Source organism: Columba livia, chromosome 8 (genome assembly GCF_036013475.1).
Source record: "Columba livia isolate bColLiv1 breed racing homer chromosome 8, bColLiv1.pat.W.v2, whole genome shotgun sequence".
NCBI lineage: Eukaryota > Metazoa > Chordata > Aves > Columbiformes > Columbidae > Columba > Columba livia.
The window spans coordinates 1,765,883-1,784,888 of record NC_088609.1 but is presented as its reverse complement, the minus strand read 5'-3'; the positions used below and the strand labels follow the sequence as shown (position 1 = coordinate 1,784,888).

The window sequence follows — 19,006 nt, the reverse complement described above, 5'->3', positions numbered from 1 at the left end:
GATTTAAATAAGGTAGGGGCCAATGGGGCACAGGGCTTAGGGGCTTTACCTCCAGCAGCCCTCCCCTCCACTGCTGTCACAGCTGCCACCAGCTCAGATCTACCGCGCCTGCACCATTCAATCACCAACCTAAGGCACAGCGGCATTTTGAAGAGATAAACACTGAGACAGAAATAAATAAATTAGGACCCTGGGAGGGAGACCTGACAGGCACACTGGAGTGAGAACAAGCGGTTTCTCTGATTCCGTGTGTAATTACATTGACATCTTCCTAGACAACACTGGAGACCCACACACGGCAGCAGCTGTGGACCAAATGGAGAATCACGCAGAACACAGGACAGCCCGCCCGTCAGTCCATCCCCTGCCCTGGGGAGGTGTCAGCACTACAATACAATATGGAGCATGCAAAGAGGATAAAAACGGGTCTTAAGCCTCCTTCCTTTTTCACGATTTGGCTAACGCAGAAAAAGGAAATCTAACTGACAAGACTTGCACGTGAGATTTTTAGACACTGGCCTTTTTTAGCAGCCATCCAGGCTGAACTGAACGGAAGCACTGTGAGCATCAGCCCCTCTGCTCACATCAGGTACTCGTGACAAAGTGATATTTTGGACGTGCAGCCCATTGGCAGACAGTCACGATCAAATCACAGCTCCGCTCCATGCTCTTCGCACATACAACAGTTAATCCTGCAGCCCTGCGAACTGTTTTGCAAATTGAAATCTCAGAGGCATAGCAATTACAATACCAAATTTATACCACATCTCTCAGTCAACTAATTGTACATCCAAAAAATCACCACTTGAATAATCTGAATACATTTACCTTTACAGCTAAAAAAAGCCCTACTACATGCTTGATCTCAACACAATTCCGAGCTGTGGAACCCCATGGGAAAAAAAAATGCCGAGCTCTGATTTCAACAGCAAAATTACTTCTGTCTAAATACAGCAGATGTGTAATTCACATTGAGATCTAACATGTCGGTGTTTCCAGCGATGCTCTTTCTCACACTCTGCAAAATGGGGCTATTCTTGCTGCTTTCTGTTGTATTTTCAGCAGGAAGACAAGCCCTATATACATGTCCTGCAAATGTAGTGTGTAGGTTCACGTCTCAATCAGCTGCACCCAAATTGCTAATTGTTAGGAAAACTTAAACCTTAAAGGTCTTAAAATGAATCAGCAGACTTAAAAAGGAGGCTGATCTTTTACATAAGCTGAGCTTTACAAAGCTACCACCATAAGCACGCTTGTGGCACGGTGGCATTTTGAGCTCTGCCACAAACACATTTCTTGACTTTTGCTTCTATCCAGTGATGCAAGTTGAGGTGGGGAGCAATGGATTTGAATTAGTGACTTTGCAGCTGGCGCATTAAAGAGGGCCAAAATAGAAGATAATTTGTGTTTAAATTGCAAAGGGAGGAGAAAACGAAGTTATCCAAGCCACGTGAGTGGGATCAAAAATGAATCATCAAGGCTGGAAAATGAGTAACCTCTGATCCCTGGAACCAAGAAATCTGGCTGCTGTTGTATATCTGCTGATCTAATTTTTACAGTTTCCATATAGAGGAGACACATTTCCATTGCAGCCATCGCAGCTGAACAATCAATGCCTGATTACTCCAAATGCTTCGCTGTCAGGGATGCACAATTAACCAGGCCCGTGTTTGACACTGCAAGGGGAGAGCAGTAATTTCTGGGAATGTCTGACACGTTTCAAACGTAAGAAGCACACATCAAACGGCCCAGCAGATAATGACAGGCAGTGCCCTGGCAGTTAGACACCGTGCGTGCTCTAAAGCAAGGTCAATTAGAAGCAATAAAAACAAATTTGAAATGTTAGGGCAAAGGTCAGAAATCCTCAGCTGTTACCGCAGCCTTGACTATTTTTTTAAGTGGTTACCAGTGCCTGTTTCCAGAAAGCAAACACAAATTCACACTTGCTAGATGACCACCCGACTATTACAGCAGCTTATGATCCCTGGGTCGTACAAACTATGGAGAGTCCTGGTGTTATCTGGCAATCTCAGCAGGTCCAGACTCTGCACAGAGGCAGGAATGTTTGGCTTGTAACTGGAACCGTGTTATCACACAAGAGGAAGAGGAGTAGCCATAATGACAAGCAATGCACGTGGCTCAGACCCAGCCATCCCGGTGTATCTTTACTGAACCTGGAGCAGGAAGCTGCAGAGAGGAGGTGAATAGGGTTTCTTTGGTCTTACATCCTCTTATTTCCTAAGGTTGCACGTACCTGATGAGACGCTAGCAGACAGTGACCGTCTCTTGAGCTTGTTCAAGTTAGCAATGCGATATTGGGATTAGCATGCTACGCACATCAGATATTACCCACATTAACCCGCCCTACACAAAGCAGCTCTCTGCTTTCAGAGTGCTCTGTCCTCCTCTTCAGAAACAGAGGGAGAATCCAGACAGGAATGAGGCGTGAAATAACACAAATGCTGCAAATCTGCTTACTGAGCCCTGGCTTCCTCAGGGCAACACACCCAAGGAAGGAAAAGGAAAGCAGGTGGGCATCTCCAGGCATTATTTGCATGAGGATGCCTGTGAGAGCTAATCCAAATACATTTAGGGTGTATATGTAAAGCTGATTAGCCAAACCACAATAAGCTCCTGTGTGGATATGCTCCTTCAGAGTTAAAGTAGCCATAATTCAATTTATTAATTTAGCTCATTTCCAAAAGTAAATTAAGGTAGAGTAAATTAAATTAAACCAGCTGACAGTACCTTCATTTTGAAAAGGGTTGTTAACATGGGCCCAATCTAGTTCATACAGTAATGCAGATTATTCTGTCCTGCTGGGCCGCCCATCAGGCACAACAGCAGCTCCCCAGGGTAGGCCTCAAGCATTTCCGCACACCCTGTGTTGGGGGACTGTCTGAAAGGACCAAGCCAGTGGAGGTTGGGGCTGTTTGCTTGTGCTTTAGTGCGTGCGTGCTTAAATCCAGGCTAAAATCCTTGCAGCAGCCACTCTGCTTCCCAAACGCTTGACAAGGTAATTGCTGTGATGTGGTATTTTGGTGAGCCCTCTGCTGGGAGCTGGCCAAACACTGCAAATCTCCCCAAAACTCTGCACATGGATCCTTTTCATTGAACCCACGCAAATGTGTCACTGCTTAAAACCTGAAAGGTTTTCTTTAACGACAGCTACAAGTATCGAGAGTTGCATAAAACATGCAGACGTGTGTGGGAGCGAGCTGACAGATTGTAATTACCCATAGAGAAGGAGGAAAAAACAAAAATTAATTTTTGAGGCAAAACATATAATTTGCTTTTAAACCGTAGTAGAGCTCCCATTACTAATGCAGTTTACAGCCCTGGAAATCAGATTGAGGTTGTTTGACTCCTCAGCAGTTTTTGGTTCGTTTTTTTAAATTTTCCTTTTGAAGGAGCACCAGCCAACGTGGGAGGATAAAGCACAGGGGGATTAGATCCTCATCAGAGCTCTGCAGTGTTTGAACAGGCAGGGAGCCAGCTAGGCTGCGAGGTGGCATTTCTGCACTGGCTGATAGGGGTGATGCACCCCCTGCAGCTCTGACCGGCCCCACCAGTGACATCAATAAGACCTAATACAGCCTGGTCCTGCTTGTTCCTGCAAAAGTGACACAGCTATAGGGCACCTGTAGCCCAGGTCCTGGTGAAATCCCTTTAGATGGGTTGCAATCCTGCCTCCCAGGAAGCTGGGATGGTGGTGGTCAGTAGGCCAGAGAGGTTCTCCTGCCCCTCTGCTCTGCCCTGGGGAGACCACACCTGGAATATTGTGTCCAGCTGTGGCCCCTCAGTTCCAGCAGGACAGGGAACTGCTGGAGAGAGTCCAGCGCAGCCACCAAGATGCTGAAGGGAGTGGAGCATCTCCCGTGTGAGGAAAGGCTGAGGGAGCTGGGGCTCTGGAGCTGGACAAGAGGAGACTGAGGGGGGACTCATTCATGGGGATCAATATGGAAAGGGGGAGTGTCAGGAGGATGCAGCCAGGCTCTTCTGGTGACAACCAATGGTAGGACAAGGGGCAATGGGTTCAAACTGGAACACAAGAGGTTCCACTTAAATTTGAGAAGAAACTTGTTTGGGGTGAGGGTGGCAGAGCCTGGCCCAGGCTGCCCAGGGGGTTGTGGAGTCTCCTTCTGTGCAGACATTCCAACCCGCCTGGACACCTTCCTGTGTAACCTCATCTGGGTGTTCCTGCTCCATGGGGGGACTGCACTGGGTGAGCTTTCCAGGTCCCTTACAACCCCTGACGTTCTGTGTGTGATTCTGTGTGCGTGATGGAGAATTTTGCAGCTGACTCTCTTTTCTACTCTCATTTAGTTTCCTCATTTCTTTATGCATTATAAGTGGTTTTGCTGAACAAAAGCAGATCTTAAAAGTATAGAGAGGAGTTTTTTTTCTGAAAGACAGCAAGATGTGGACTGGTAAGAAGATCCCAGACTCAGTGGGACAGAAGAACCCACACACAGCATGTACCAGAAAGCAGCGAATCCCTGGGACAGTGTCAGCCTGTAAAACCACACAACCTCTGGACACAGTTCTTTAGTGTCAAGGAGGGGCTCAAAACCTGAAAGGCTGAGTTGTTCTGGCAAAAATGCCTCCATCAGACTGTGCCCATACACAGGAACATTCTCAGCTCCGTCCAGCACGCCACAGGTGATGGTGCCCATCGCCTCTGAGGATGACGGGACAGTCCCACGGGCGACCCAGCCTGTTGGATACGCAGCTCTGAACTCATACGTCATCATTAAGGCTGCAAAGTCAAGCAGCAAAAGGAGGAATTGCCAGAATAAAGGCTGTCAGAGCAATTTTAATTCAAGCTCCTGGCGGATATGCCTTCCGATGCAGTCTTTAATTACCTCATCATAGCCTACTTTTTCTTCAACGAGACTGCTGCTCCATTCAGGGCACGGTGGACGGACGGCAATTAATGAAGGGCCAGTCAATATTTTGTTCCGTCCTTTTTTTGTTCAGTGTTTGGCCCCAGGCACTATTTGCTGTGCGCCATCAAATCCCTGCTCTTAGAATTATTCATCTTCTCCTGGACTTTTCTCTCATGTGCATCAGTGCAGCAACTGAGAGCATTCCACACAGGAAGGAACTTCTCTTCCAGCACCCCTGTGAGCACAGAACCTGGGTTTAACCTGCAGGAAAACATGGTGCAGATGTGAGCTGCAGAATGCTTCACTAGTGAGCCCAGGTGGGATTTTTCAGGGTACCCACCCACATTGTATCTGTTCAAAGCTCAGCTCCCCTAACCTCAGCCAGAGCTGTAGGCACCCATCACCTCCATAATTTGAACTCCAGTGTGTCCAGAAAATGAGAAACATGGTACTGGTGGCTCTCATAGAAAAAATGTCAGTGGTTTACAAGCAGCAGCAACTCCTCTGCTGTGCAGTCAGTGAGCCAGGAAAGAGCAGAGCGGCGCTGATGCAGCAAAGGGCTGCGCTTCTGGCAGCGCAAGGTGACTGGCATCTGCACATTTTTCAGCAGAAGTTCTGCTTTCCTACCGTAGCCATTCTCTGTGGCAGCTGTACCTTGCTTTCTCTTAATCTCTTGCAAAGCTTTTGCCTTTGACCAAAGATTTCAATGGAGGACATTTCTCACTTTTGACCCAAGCAAGCCCAGCCTTTGCTCTGGCACGGGCAGGAAGAGGCGAGTGCAGGACAGAGACTCAGAGAGCTGAAGAAGAGCTCCTGTGCCACCGGCAGCATCAAAGGAAGCCCCACTGCAGTGCTTTCCAGCGAGCACAGCAGGAACAGAACTGGCTGGTCATCAAGCAGCTTAAAAAAGAACAGTGACGAGAGGAGAGGAAGGGCATGAACCTTCATTGCCGCCTGACAGCCCCTTTCTGCACCACGCTCCCCTGCTCTGTGCCCACATAGCCCAACCTCGGAGATGCCTTTGTGCAGGTCAGACTTTGCTGAGCCTCTCTGAAGTGTGTCTAAGGGGCAGTGCTCTCTTCTCCAGCAGCTTCGGTAGGCAGCACAGAGGTCCCTTTTGCTGCTAGAAATTCTCAGGCATTCTAGTTTGTCATGTCAGACAATGTCCAGCATTTTCAGCAAGGCTTTTAATTCATTAGCTCACATAGGAAAACACTCTAACCTTCCTGGCCTTCCCAGCTGAGTCATTCATGCTCTCCTATCTTGCCAACAGACACATCACCTTCAGGAAAATAATTGCTTAGCGTGCTGATAGCAATGAACGGCGTCTGGGTCTTCCCACGATGGAGACTGCAGGACACACTGGGGTTCCTGTTGGAAACAGCTCCGGACCTTCCCTTGCAGGCTGTGGGAAACCTGCGGGAACTGGGGGAAGGTTGGAAGAAGCTCAGCAAGAGGGAAAGGGCTGACGGGTCCTGGGAGGGACTGGATGAGCTGTGGTGGGAGGGAGCGTGCACGGGAGAACAGCCGTGCTGGAGAGGGAGGGGTAAGGAAAGCGCTGGCTAAGAAGCAAAGACAGTGCTAAAATAACCCTTAAGCAGTTCATTTTCATGTCTGGCCTCTCTGCAGAGTCAGTGCGCAGTCCAGAAGTCTTTTCAGGGGTCCGAGCTACTTGGGAGCTTGAGGTTTGTCCAGAGTCCCCTTCAGTTCCAGAGGGAGCAGAAGCTTCTAAGTTTGATGCCTATGGCCTGCAACTGTGAACACCGCCTCTTGGTGGCAAGGACATGTTGGGAAGGAACAAGATGGTCAAGTGCATCCAAGCTCACTCCAACCCTTCAGAGATCACCACCACATCTATGGGTTCAAGATTAATTTGCAGCAACCAACCACTCAGGGGTCAAACTCAGCACCCTGACTGCCCCGCTCCCCACCTGCTGGCAGCAAATACTTGAGGGCTCCAGCTCTATCCCAACTTTCATGGTGGCCTCTTGGGAGGTAGTGGAGCCTGACTGCAGGGAGGGTCGTGGGCACAGTTCCACAGTGAGGAACTGAAGGCCTGTCCACAGGTGACACTTGTTCCAGAGGCTTCTGTAGACAAGGACAGGTGGAGTTTAACCACAGGTCCAACTGACCAGTTGGATTCACCTATGGACACAGCACCTTGTAGGGTATCGTAGCCTCAGTCTTAGTTCTGTAACCAGAGCTCTTGCATGCGTTCTTGCCTCTTGCTCCAGATGGTCCTCACTCAGTTCCCACTGACCTGCCCACACAGTTTATGCTCCGGGATGGCTGTTGTCAGCCTGACAGCTCTGAACTCTGAAGTGGTGCCTGAATTTGGTTACCAGGCATATTTCTGACTCTCAGGACCACCTCTCTGTTTCTGTGCCTCAATTTCCTTCTCTGCAACACAGTAGTGGCAACATACACATTTTCTTCTCCAAGATCCTACAGGTATCGTGCTCTGGAAGCGTTGCAGGTTGTTGCTATTTCCAGGGCTATTGTTATCATGCGTTTTGGCTGCACTAATTCCCTCAAACAGAAATTGTTCTGCCTGCAGTAGGCTGGGACAAAGCAGCCAATTAGTTGTCCCTTGCACGTTTATTAACTCTGCAGCTTTCTTTCAGTGAGTATATGGAATTTGGTAATGTTTTAATATATTTTCCTGAACTGTGGGCACAACGTGTCCTGTTTCAAGCTAATAACCATGCCGTCTAATTAGTCCTGATTACACAGATATTTAGTATCATTTTACATATTCCAGTTCTTTTCTAGTGCCACTGCCCAGCCAAGATGCATTTAAAGCCACATCCATCGCTCTTCTGTTTCCCAGCAGTTTGCAGGATTTTCCTTTGGACAGGTTTGTAGTTAACACGACAGCTTCAAAGAACAATTTCATTTCATTGATGTATGTTTTATATATATATTATATATATACACATATATACGTACAGGCTCTGATCAAATGTCAGGTGACAAAGCCAAGGATACAAATAGCAGGCTTTTGTCTGCTTGCAGGAAAAAGCTGGGATTTGAAAGCTATAGCGAAATTAACAACACGAATGTTTTAAACTCTATTCCTTAAACATCTGTTGCCTCTGGCCTGAACATTTCCCATATTTAGGATTTTACTGCGAGGTAGCACTCCCCAAATAAAAGATACCTCACCCCATTTGACTCAGTGGGGGAACAACAGAAAGTTGCTCCGTGCAGCCTGATTATAGATGTGTATCTTCCTCTGCTGGCATGGCTGTCTCTATAGAGATGGACATGGATATTTGATGAGATTAAAGTGCTTCAGTTACCAGTGTCAGTGGTTCTTTAATTTAAAATGAAGCAAGCAAACAAACATTCCTTTTTGGTGAGGTAACCGAATGATGCTACGGAAAAGCACTTTGCTGCCAGGTGGTAATTAGGTTCGGTAATAGCCGTGGGTTTTTAGCCTTGGAGGCTGTGGCCCCTGGGAGTCTGAGAGAAGCGATACATTGAATTTCCGGAGGAGGGGAGGATGCTGGTTGCTTTTCTCTGCTAACCAAGCAGGTCTCTGCAGATAAGAGCATCCAGAGCGGCAGAGCTGACAATCCTCCTTGAGCCAGCCTAAACTGCTGTGTCGAGATCACGAACAGAGGAAGGGAGAGGGACTCAAAGCAGGGCGTTTAGGCACCTAATGCGGTCAGGCTGGCTTTGCCCACATGTGTGGGAACTGCTAGAATGGCTGCACTGAGAGGATTTTTAAAGGCTGCAGAAGGAACGCCAGCAACTGCTCAGGTCTAGGCTGATATCTATAACATCCATCTTACACATCACAAGAAAACCTTCAGTAGGAAAGCGTTGCTTTGCAAACAAGCAACTGTTCCCACAGGTACTTTTTTAAGGGGGAAAACAGTGGGGAATGGAAGGCAGTGAATGTCCAGGCTCAGCTGCCTCCCTTGCCTTTTTAGAATTGGCTTTTACACCACAAAATATACATTATATTTCGTTGCGATATCAAGAGTTGGAACCAAAATGAAACATTCCAATTGTCCCAAATGCATATAATTGGAAATGTTGAGTTTGAAGGAATTATCGCTGTTTTCTCAGAGCAGAGGCAAATTCTGAATAGGGTACTTCCTGTGAAACAGGAGCTCTGGTTCCTGCTCCGCTCCCCTCCTTGTGTTATTACACAGCTTTGCCTGCTCGGGGAATGCCGGTTCCCAACACACGGGTCAGCAGTATCTCCCCCGCTCCCCACACACGCCAAGAGACACTGGGAGGACACCAGTTGGCCAACCCCAGGGAGAGAACCAGCAGCACCGCGGGGATTAGAGCTTGGGCATTTCACACCCTTCGTTCACACCTTTTGGTCATTGCCCACCCATACCCAAAAGACTTCCTTTTGGACAAACATCCACTAAGCTGGCTGTAAGGACTCAAGGTGAGAGGGGGTCCCCAGGTGAAGAGTCGCATTTGGACTGGCAGAAGGAACCTGGCGTCTGGGCAGGCCCAAGGCAAGATGGAGGACCCTGCCTTTAGCACAGGAATTTCCTGAAGCACTGAAAAAGCGTTCACCTCCAGCATCAAAACTTCAAAATAAAGCGGGCCTGATTCTCCGCTCACTCTCAGGAGATAAACGAAGGGTAAGCCCATTAAAGATACTGGTGTGAGATTGGTGGACAGCAGACAGAATTCGGGAAAGATATCGATATCTCCAAAATCCCCTGAATATTTTTTCAGACGTAAACCAGCTATCTTTCCCGATCGTAAATGCTTTATTTCCAAATGGAATTTCAATAAAATAAGCACAGTTAGACTGGCACGATTATAAAGCCATAATGCAGTAGCACTGAAGTTTAGTCATGAAAGGAATTAAAACCCCAGCCCTGCTAAAGCAAAAGAAATTGCTTTCCAACCTACCGAGTTTTAGGAGTAGATGTCAGTGGTCTCTCCACCAAGGAGTTCAGCCTGTAGTAATCCAAGAACGTCCTGGCCACATTTCTTCCAAGCTTCATATCTGTGAGCTTTTCATTAAGGAGCATTTTTAAAAAATAATAAAAAATCTTTAAAAAGCAGAGTTTAAAGGTAAATTACTGCTGTTTGATATACAAGCAAGTTTTACGTTAACCATCCCACAGTGCTCAGGCATCAGCAAAATGACTTATGCAAGCAGACAAAGTGGGGGTCATTGATTTGCTTCTTATTATCACAGGCAGATGCTGCATAAAACCGTAATCAGGAGGAAACAATCTCCCTTTCCCCCCACACCTGGTTGCAGGTCCCTGTGGTGGCCATGAAGTAACTCGCTAGACAAAAGGGGCCTTCCAGTTTCCACATTCAGGGAGAATAATTACCTAAATGACCTGTGCTTGTATCCAGGAAACAAGGTCAACAATGGTGTGAACCAGCCATGGACCAGTGTCCAAACTTGAGGCTGGGATTAAAGCTGTAGTCCTCCAGACCTTCAGCACTGACCCCCATCCTGTCCTGGGAGAATATACTGTTGTTTAATTGAGTTGTGTTCAGGATCTGAAATGGTGATCTTAGCACTGACCTGGAAGGACAGTAGGTTACACACAGAGGCACGGCAGGCACAGCAACCAGACCTTCCCGAAGACGCAGTTGCCTAAAGAGAAGCTGAATAACCTCTGAATGCATTGAAAAATAGTATCTTAGACAACGTATCCACGGGGTAAATCTCCTGCTCATGTGAAATGTCAGCTCTGGGCCTGCCTGTTACAGACCAGTGCTGGCTTGTCACGTTCAGCGTGATGTCCAGCTTGGAGAAATGGTATCCACAGCTGTATTATGGAGGCTCAGGACTCCTCTGGTTTGAGCTGATGCCAATCCATGCTACAATAACCACATACTTCTCCAGGGCACTGCCCCAACCGGTCACGGTAATGGCCATTTCAGGAGCAATGCAGTGGCTGAGGTGGGTGTATAACCTGGGCAATCTAAATACACCTCTGCAGTTCAGGAAAATAAACCATTGCTGGGTAGTTTTGTGTGCGTGCATGTTCTGCTTTATCAATAGCTATCTGCTGATGTTTCCATTAGAGGAAAATTCCAGAAGTGGTGTCCCGGGGGCTTCCAGCAGCGCCTGTGAAGACGCTGGCTTCTAAATGAAGCTTTTATTACCCACCCACTTACATGAGACACATCAAAACAAGTGAGCAGGAGACATCGGGTTCAGGCATCACTGTGAGATCTCTATTTAGCATTAATTTATTTATTTAAAGGGAAGGTCGCACTGATGTGACTCAGTCTCTAGCTGTATTTCTGCAAAAAGCCAGCACTGCAGACAAGCCCCGGTCTAGCGGCTGAGGATGACTCCTGACACTGATTTTCTCCCCAGTGGGTCTGGTCTTGCTTCTCCAGTTCCCACTGCCATGTCTGGGGATAGTTACACGGACCTATCCCTTCTGTTCCAAGGTCTGTCCTGATACGCTCACTGCCGTCCTAACACCACATGTGCTGCGGGTGCCTATATTCTTCTGCCCAACGGTGCCGCACAGCCCGAGCAGCTGGTGTTGGCGGCTGTTGTCTGCACGGACGGTTGTGTGGGACAGCACCGGCTGCCGCAGCGCCCAGCAAGCGGCCCCGCAGCCCGCCAGCGCCACCCGGCCACACCAACCCTGCGTGCGCCAAAGGTCACAAAGCTGGAGACAGCTTAAAGTTCGTCAATCCCAGGGAGGGCAGCGTCGCTTTGAAAGTGTTCTGCAATTGTTACTGGAGTGCGGGGATGGCTGGGGGCAGTTTGGTTTCTGCAGATGTGAACTCAAAGCAGCGGCAAAGGTTGAGAGTTCAAAGCAGTCTGAGAAAGTGAGAAAGAAGGAGACAGAGGGCTGACAAACATTTAAGGGATTGAGAAGACTAACATGGCTTGATCTTGTAGTTTCTTTCATTTACTCAGCACTTTCAAGACATAAAGTGGTAATTGGACTCAGTAAAGTCTCTAGGACATTTTGTCAGTGCCAATCTCAAAAGGCTCCTCTGCCAGAAATGGACCTTCTGCCCTTTTCTTTGTCTCTCTACATTGCTTGTGTTTGCACAGAGGGAAACACCTGAGCTGCTGTCCTGGGGGAGGAAGCCCTTAGATAGGAGTGGGCACAGCCAAGGAAGTGCCTTCACAAGCTCCTGCGTGGTGCCTTACAACTCCGCATTAACCCTGACTTGGAAAAGTCCTGTTGTACTGCTGAACTTAGGTCTTAGGAACAGCTTTCTAAAGGCAAGGACACTGGAATAAGCTGCCTTAGCACATCTGGAAATCTCTAGACCAGAGGTCTTCAAGAACAGGTTAAACCCACAGCAGGCAAGAATGACCTTCTGTGGTCCTACATGAAGTTCAGACAAGGAAGTGTGGAAGGGCCTCTAAGGGCCCATCACCCCAATTGTCTACACTTCTTAACAAGTAGAAAATCTTAACGTGCAGCCCACACAGACCTCCTGCTTGCTAACGTTACCAGGAAAGGCAAAGGCATTTTGCAGAGCACGGACAGACAGGTAGACAGACACTGTGAACAAGTGGGAAATGCAAACCTGTGCCACATCCAGTCACTGAAAAGTCACCAAGGAGGAACAGCTCACAGTCAGCACTGATGGAGAGAGACTCGAACCAGCGTGGGATAAAAAATGTGCATGTTCTAATATAGTCTCTCGGGCTGTCCTACCCCACTGCTCTGCCGGCTGCCTCCACAAAGGATGAGCAGTTTCTGCCATGGAAATCAGGCACCTGAGAGATAAAACCAGAAGCAGTATAACAGTCTCTCCCGGTGACTGCCTGGCTTGGACGAGAAGTGGCCTGACTCACTCAGCCAGTGCAGGTGGCACGTGTGACAGACCGGTGCAGGAGAACAAATCAAAGCAATAACATTTGCATTTATCTCAGGTGCCCAGCATACCCAGATTCCGCTTTGGCCGACGATATATCATGAGCACATAAATAACTGAAGCTACGACCAGAACCCACTTTTGCCAAGTGGTTTGTTTGTTTGGCTGCTTTTGAACCAGCTTCCCTTCTGCAATCAGATGTGCTGTGCTTTTGCCCACAGGAACACCCTACCTAGCTTGAACTGCACTTGACAGAACACCATTTCCAGCTATTCCCACCCCGGGAGCTCAGCCTGTGTAAGACAGTGGAAATCCACTGGAAATTCACAGGGGAAACATCTGGGTGAATCTTTCACCTTCACTAGTGCCTACAGTTCCCTCTCCTCTCCCTTGCTTCTCCATAGACTTGTTCCCTCATGCTCCATATTTCTACCTGGAAGTGGCAACCGGTGTGGCCAAGACCCCTCCTGGAAATGCCATTCTCACAGCATTCACTCTTTGAATAGAATCATTTGCTTCTGGGGAGATTTCAGAACAGTCTGTTCATGCACAACTCCGCCAAATTTTGCAGATGTTAGGAAGTTCAAGAATTGTGCAGGGCTCTCTAAAAACCCCCCATATTTATGATCCCCACCATGCCCACACTCCAACGCTTCCAGCCTCGGTGAGAAAAGCAGACAGAGGAGCAGGGATCTCATAATCCATTACTAGTTTTCAACTGAGAAGACTCATCAGTCCTATTGTGAAGAGTGTGCTGAAGCTGGAGCCTCTAGAAGCACACACAGCCTTGTTCTGCCTGTGCACAGAGGCAATAAAAACCTCAATTTGGAAACCAGTTAGCAGTACAAGTCATTTGGGGAGGTACTAAATGTTGCTGCTTTAATAGCTCACTGATCATTTAATAATGTCACTGCTGCAGAGCACGGTGGCACCATTTGCTCGCTTTTGTTTTGCTTTTTGAAATTCAGGGTCATTCCACTTTCAAGTGAGTGGATTATCTCTCTTTCCCCCTCTTGCCAGGCACTGCAAACCGCTTTAAATAATTAGAAAAAGGATGGCTTCTTTGAGTTCACCATCTCATTTTCATAAGGTCCAGTATCATTGCTTTGGAACAGGAGGAGAAGCCGTGGTGGTGGTAAGGATTTGACAAGGGCAAACCAGTTAGCAGCTCCCACTCATCTTTGATAAGTCCTGTGGGGTCTCTGCCAAGCAGATTGGATCTCTGTTTTTATATCTCATCTAGAGGATGGCACCTCCATCAATTTAAAACACTGTGCTGGGTTATTAGCTTATGGAATTCATCCAAGTTTAGTCCTAAGCAGGATTTGAAATCGTGATCATTCAGTCCAGGGGCACCACTGGCCAGAGCCATGCGAGTCTGTTGTTTCAGACAAACAGCTTGATGTTATCCTGAAGACACAGAAGGGGGAATAAAACAAAAACAGGAATGGAAAAAGAGAGGAAGGAAAATGAGACACAAAGAGAAAGATGGATCTTTTTAATAGCTCCAATTAAAAGCCAGAGGAGGCTCTTTGTTTGACAAAACTGAATTCTACAGCAAATCTCAGTCCACCACAACAACAATCCTGTTATTTATGAAAAGAGGGCTATTTCATGTGGGAGAGTCCCAGATGACTGTGGTCAGCTAGCATACTGTCAGCTTTGTACAATCTCCAGAGAAATATGGATGAGGTTTTCTCATCTGTTTGTAACAGCTTCCATCAATGGACCAGTTTCCTGACTCCAACAAGAGCTCTAATGGAAAATGGCATTACACAGCCTTAAACCACCGTGTTAGACCACACACAGCCTGATCAGAACTAGACCTCTGTTTGAGCGGAGCTGTTTTCACCAGTTACTTGTTTTGTTTCACAGGGCTGACGCTATTCTCTAATAAATAAGAGATGCTGCCCATATCATATCTAATTAGGAGACCCACTTCAAGCAAAGTGTAATTGGGGCTATATAGAGACTTGGTGGGGGAGGGCGTGAAGGGTGGTTCTTCTGTGTCTTCTCACCAGCATTTAGCATCGTACAAGTCTGTGTGCTAATGGTGCATCCTTCCCTGAGACTCTCACTCCAGGGAAATGAGGTTCCCCGTGTCTAGTATATCTGGTTACATATTTCAAAATCATTATCGAAAGAGAAGGCTTCTAAGAGGGAGTGTGGGGAGGGGACAGGACTTACCCTGTCACCCCTGTTGGCTTTCGAGGAGCAGGTCCTGGCCAAGCAAGCACCGAGTTTCAGGCTGTTGGTTTTGCGGGGCTGCGTGGTGTGCGTGGGCATGTTTTCTGGGGAGTGTCTACCACTTCCAATGGGAACAAGGCTTTTTGTAGCTCCAGCCTAACAACCGGGCTCAATGCAAGAGTTACTGGTGACACCTTCTCGTAGCATTCAGCAGGTCAAGCTAAAGAAATGCAACCAGACCATCCAACCTTAAAATCTATAAATGCCCTGAACACAGCCAGCCTGGAAATAGCAAAGAGACTTTCCCCAAGGAGAGTATTTCCATTCTCAACAGCCTCAATTCCTGATCCCGGGTGGGACAGTTGCTTTCAGAAACAAAACAAAAATGACAAGCCTTCATTTTTATTCCTCTTGTGTGTTATTAGGGAAGGAGCCAGGCGGAAAGATCCCTGACTGACTATTTCAGGCTTTCAGGCCCTTTTCCTGAAATGCTTGATTGTGGTGGAAGAAATTATGAAGATGGAAGTTGTGTGCTCTTCTCCCTGGGTAATCAGAGGCCTGTAATTTTTGCTCTCGGAGAGCGCTGCTTTGTCTCTGCCAGAGTTACTGTGCTGCAAGGGCTGTGCTGCATTTCCCGTGAACTCATTTCGATGTCAGCTATCGCTTCTGCCCTTCCTGTGATCGAAACTGAAGCAGGCAGATCCCAGCTAACACCTGGACATGGGCACGGAGGGATCTTGAGGCAGAGAGAGAAAAAGGCAAGAAGATGGAGATGCTGCATGGGAGCCAGCGCTGGGATAGAGGCAAGCACCCTGGTCCTGGTGCTGCCCTCCAAGGATGGAGGAGACCAAGGGGAGTGTGGTGGAGCAGCTGTGCGCCCCGTCTGTCCCTCTGCAACATGGGCCACCCAACTGAACGCATTTTGCTGCCGATGGGAACCTCCATGCAACACAACTGCAGAGCTCCGACCGCATGTGGCCACGAAAAGGGAGCGCTTAGTTCACAGGGAGAGACACAGGGAAAGGAAAACCAGGCTGTCCAGAGCAAGCGCAGGGAGAGAGAGGAGCAAGATGTCTCAGACACCACCAAAGCAACACTGGCAACACAACAGGGCCACTGCTCAGTTTTACCTCTGAATCCACAGGCCATTTACCAGCACTATGAGCATGACTTCGCAGCAACATCTCTGACTGCTGCCCCGTTATCCTAACGCCATCTTCACATTGCTCCCTGTACATTATATTTTATCCATTTTACAGTCCCTCTACACCAGTGGGAGATGGAAATGGTCCCTCCTGTAAATGGTAATCTGGCCTGAACTATACAATGACGAAAGAAAATGATTTATTTAATATCTTGGCAATGCTGGCTGCTGCTGAGCTTATCTAAGGGACAGAGGTCAGAATCGAGCTCACAGCTGAAAAACAAAACCACAGAATTTCAGCATCGGTATATTTTAATTCATGCGAATATTGCAGCAGCATTGCTCTATACGTTGGCATACCTTAAAAATTACAGTTGTAAGACCTGATTCTAACAGCTTCTATCAAATTGTCCCCAAATTAATTTGGGCCTGCATTTACTGGTCTCATATTAACGTCTGAGGGATCTTTAGCTGGAGTATCAGGAAAACACTAGGATGAGGCTCTTCTTGTGATTCTAACGTTTCTGATTTTTGTACTGTTTAATTATGGTCACTTGCCAAATCTGGGGAGGAGCGCTTGTGGATTCACTGACCTCAGCTCGTTACACAGTCACTGAAAAGCACAGAGCCGATTCTCTCTGATGTGCCATAGAGGGATGAGGAGAGGCGAAGCAATTTCCAAGGGAAAATCCAGCATTCACATCTTCTCCTATCACTGGTGAATGTTCTCAAATGCACAAGGGAAAAACGGCATGAAAGTTTAAGCCTAGATTGGTTTTGTTTTCATTTTGGTTGGAAATGAAGAACACTACAACAATTTCCAATTAAAACCTCTGAAATGCACTGGAAAGTCACGAGCCGAGCTTGTTGCAGATCCCCTTGGTCGCTCACATGGCAGCCCAGGAGCGTGGTGACAACCACAGCTCCACCTCTGACGGTTCCCATTAGACATTCCACTCACAGCCCTGTGCGCAACATTCGCCACCACCCAAACAAAATCGGTTTCAAGATAAATGGTAGAAAGAGTGTTTCAACACACCAAAGTGTGGATAAACCATTTTTCATCTCTAAATTGTTGGAAGCTCATGAGTTGTATAAATCATAATGAGGCATCAGTAGTCTATTGCATGCTGCATTTTCCCTCTTGAGCTGCAGCGCGTATTTTGAGCCAGGGCACAGTCAACAGCTTTGACAAGGGCAATCCTGGAGAGAAGGAATTAGTATGACTAAAGAAGAAATACAAAGAATCAAGAAATATGAAGTTGTGTTCCTTTGTGATGCAAACCTTCATATAACTGGTTCTAAAGTCTTTGAGTAGAGAAAAGATAGATAGAATTGCAGAATGCTGGAAGTGATTGCAAGACTCACAGTGACTCTGGGGACCTTCCTCCCCTGGCTGAGATACCCCAGGCGCTTCTGTGTCCAAGGGCAACTATTTGCATTTGGGAGCACGGGCACTTACTCTCCAGTATCTGAGCAGATAGAGAGGACCTCCTGGGACCTACCTTAGGTCACCCATCTGAGTAAGGGTGCAAACCAGTTGCTATTAGATTATTTCAGTCAAGATGCCTCTTCCCTAGGATTTGCTCAAAGAACCGCTGGATTTCTCCTGTTCAGTCAGTCTTCGATAAGTTCCTTCAAGATAAGGCAACGTCTGCATCTGCAGTGAGCAAAATGGAGGAAAGACACAACTTAGGCTGAGGAATTGGCTTAGCTCCTGTCTCGGAGTGTTCTGGGAGGAAAAAGGGCCATGGCCTCAGGGGCTGCACCTTTAAAAACACTTGCAGCTTCCGAGCAGCAGTCATACTTCGGGCTGTTCGGCATTTCAGCTGAGCTCAGTACAAAGTGCAGTGATTTAAAGCTGGGAGATCAGAGGGGATTCAGCAAATTCGGAATTATTTATTTCCTCGGAGCAGAAAGTCTGGCTACAGATTATTTACTGCAAATGGGTCCGTTTGGGGGAGGGGAGGGAGGCGAGAGGGGAGAGAAGGGGCAAATTGATTGATTGAAATTTTTCAATTAAAACAAGCAGTTTTAAAGAAAAGATTTAAAGCTTTACTGGAAAGTGGGAAATAATTCAAGAGTTTGGAGCCCTGCTAAGTGCAGATCATAGAGATGAGGACGGGGGAGAAGGAAAGAAAATGTTGTTATGGGGGAAAAGGGAGGGAAGAAAAAAAAAATGAAAAAAAAAAAAAAAATCATTATCTTTGTTTCTTTGGCTCTGTTAATGTATTTCTCTCCCTGAGTTATCTCCAGCATCTGAAAGTATTGATTCAGAATACGGCACGGTGGTGCAGGCTGCAGAAAGCTCTGCTGCGAGAGTCGCATTTCCAGGGCCGTCAGAGCACAAAGAAGATCTGGGGACTGGGTTTGCAGTGGGAATTATGTCTGGCCAAAGCAGGGCCAGGCACCTCCCCCCTCTGCCAGGACCAGGCTGGGCTGGCACAACAGGTCCAGCCCAAGGGATGGACCTGACGGAGGTGTCTTGGGGTACATTGCTTGGGGTTGAGGAGCCCTAAAGGATGAGGGGACAAGTGGAGTTAAATGAAGTAAAATGAGAAAGAAGGGGCTCGTGAATGCCAAGATCTCATTTCTGCCTACATTGCTGGCTCAGACTGAAGGGTCAAGGCCCACGTTAAGCTCAGACTATCTGCTGTAGGGGAATTTCCTCCTGAAGCACAGACACACATGAGCTGGGCCAAAGCTCTCGTCACATCAGCTGGACACGCTTCATCTGGAGGTGGTCACTCCAGAGCGGTGTTGGTGAATGGGAAGAAGAGACTTAGAGCTCATACTAGAAGGTAAAGAAACCACTGTTATTTTTGTCTTTGTAGGGAAAGAGTAAAATGTTACCACCCCCCACACACCTCCCCCAATTAATTGCTTCTTTGCTATTATAATTCCCGTTCCCAGATAAATTTAGCTTCTTCTAAAACCTTTGATTTTTCCTTTGTGGTTTATATTCAAGCTGGAATGCAGAGAT

At 47.4% G+C, this 19,006-nt stretch overlaps 1 protein-coding gene across 4 annotated transcripts in view; it reads right to left on the bottom strand.

Moving 5' to 3' along the window:
* LOC102088218 (BEN domain-containing protein 5) overlaps positions 1–19,006 on the bottom strand; it is an 889,197-nt gene that overhangs the window by 3,636 nt on the left and 866,555 nt on the right. For all 4 annotated transcript variants that reach the window (XM_065071427.1, XM_065071429.1, XM_065071428.1 and 1 more), the window contains one exon: positions 9,780–9,876. In XM_065071427.1, the coding sequence (XP_064927499.1) occupies positions 9,780–9,876 (97 nt within the window). The remainder of the gene's footprint in view (positions 1–9,779; positions 9,877–19,006) is intronic.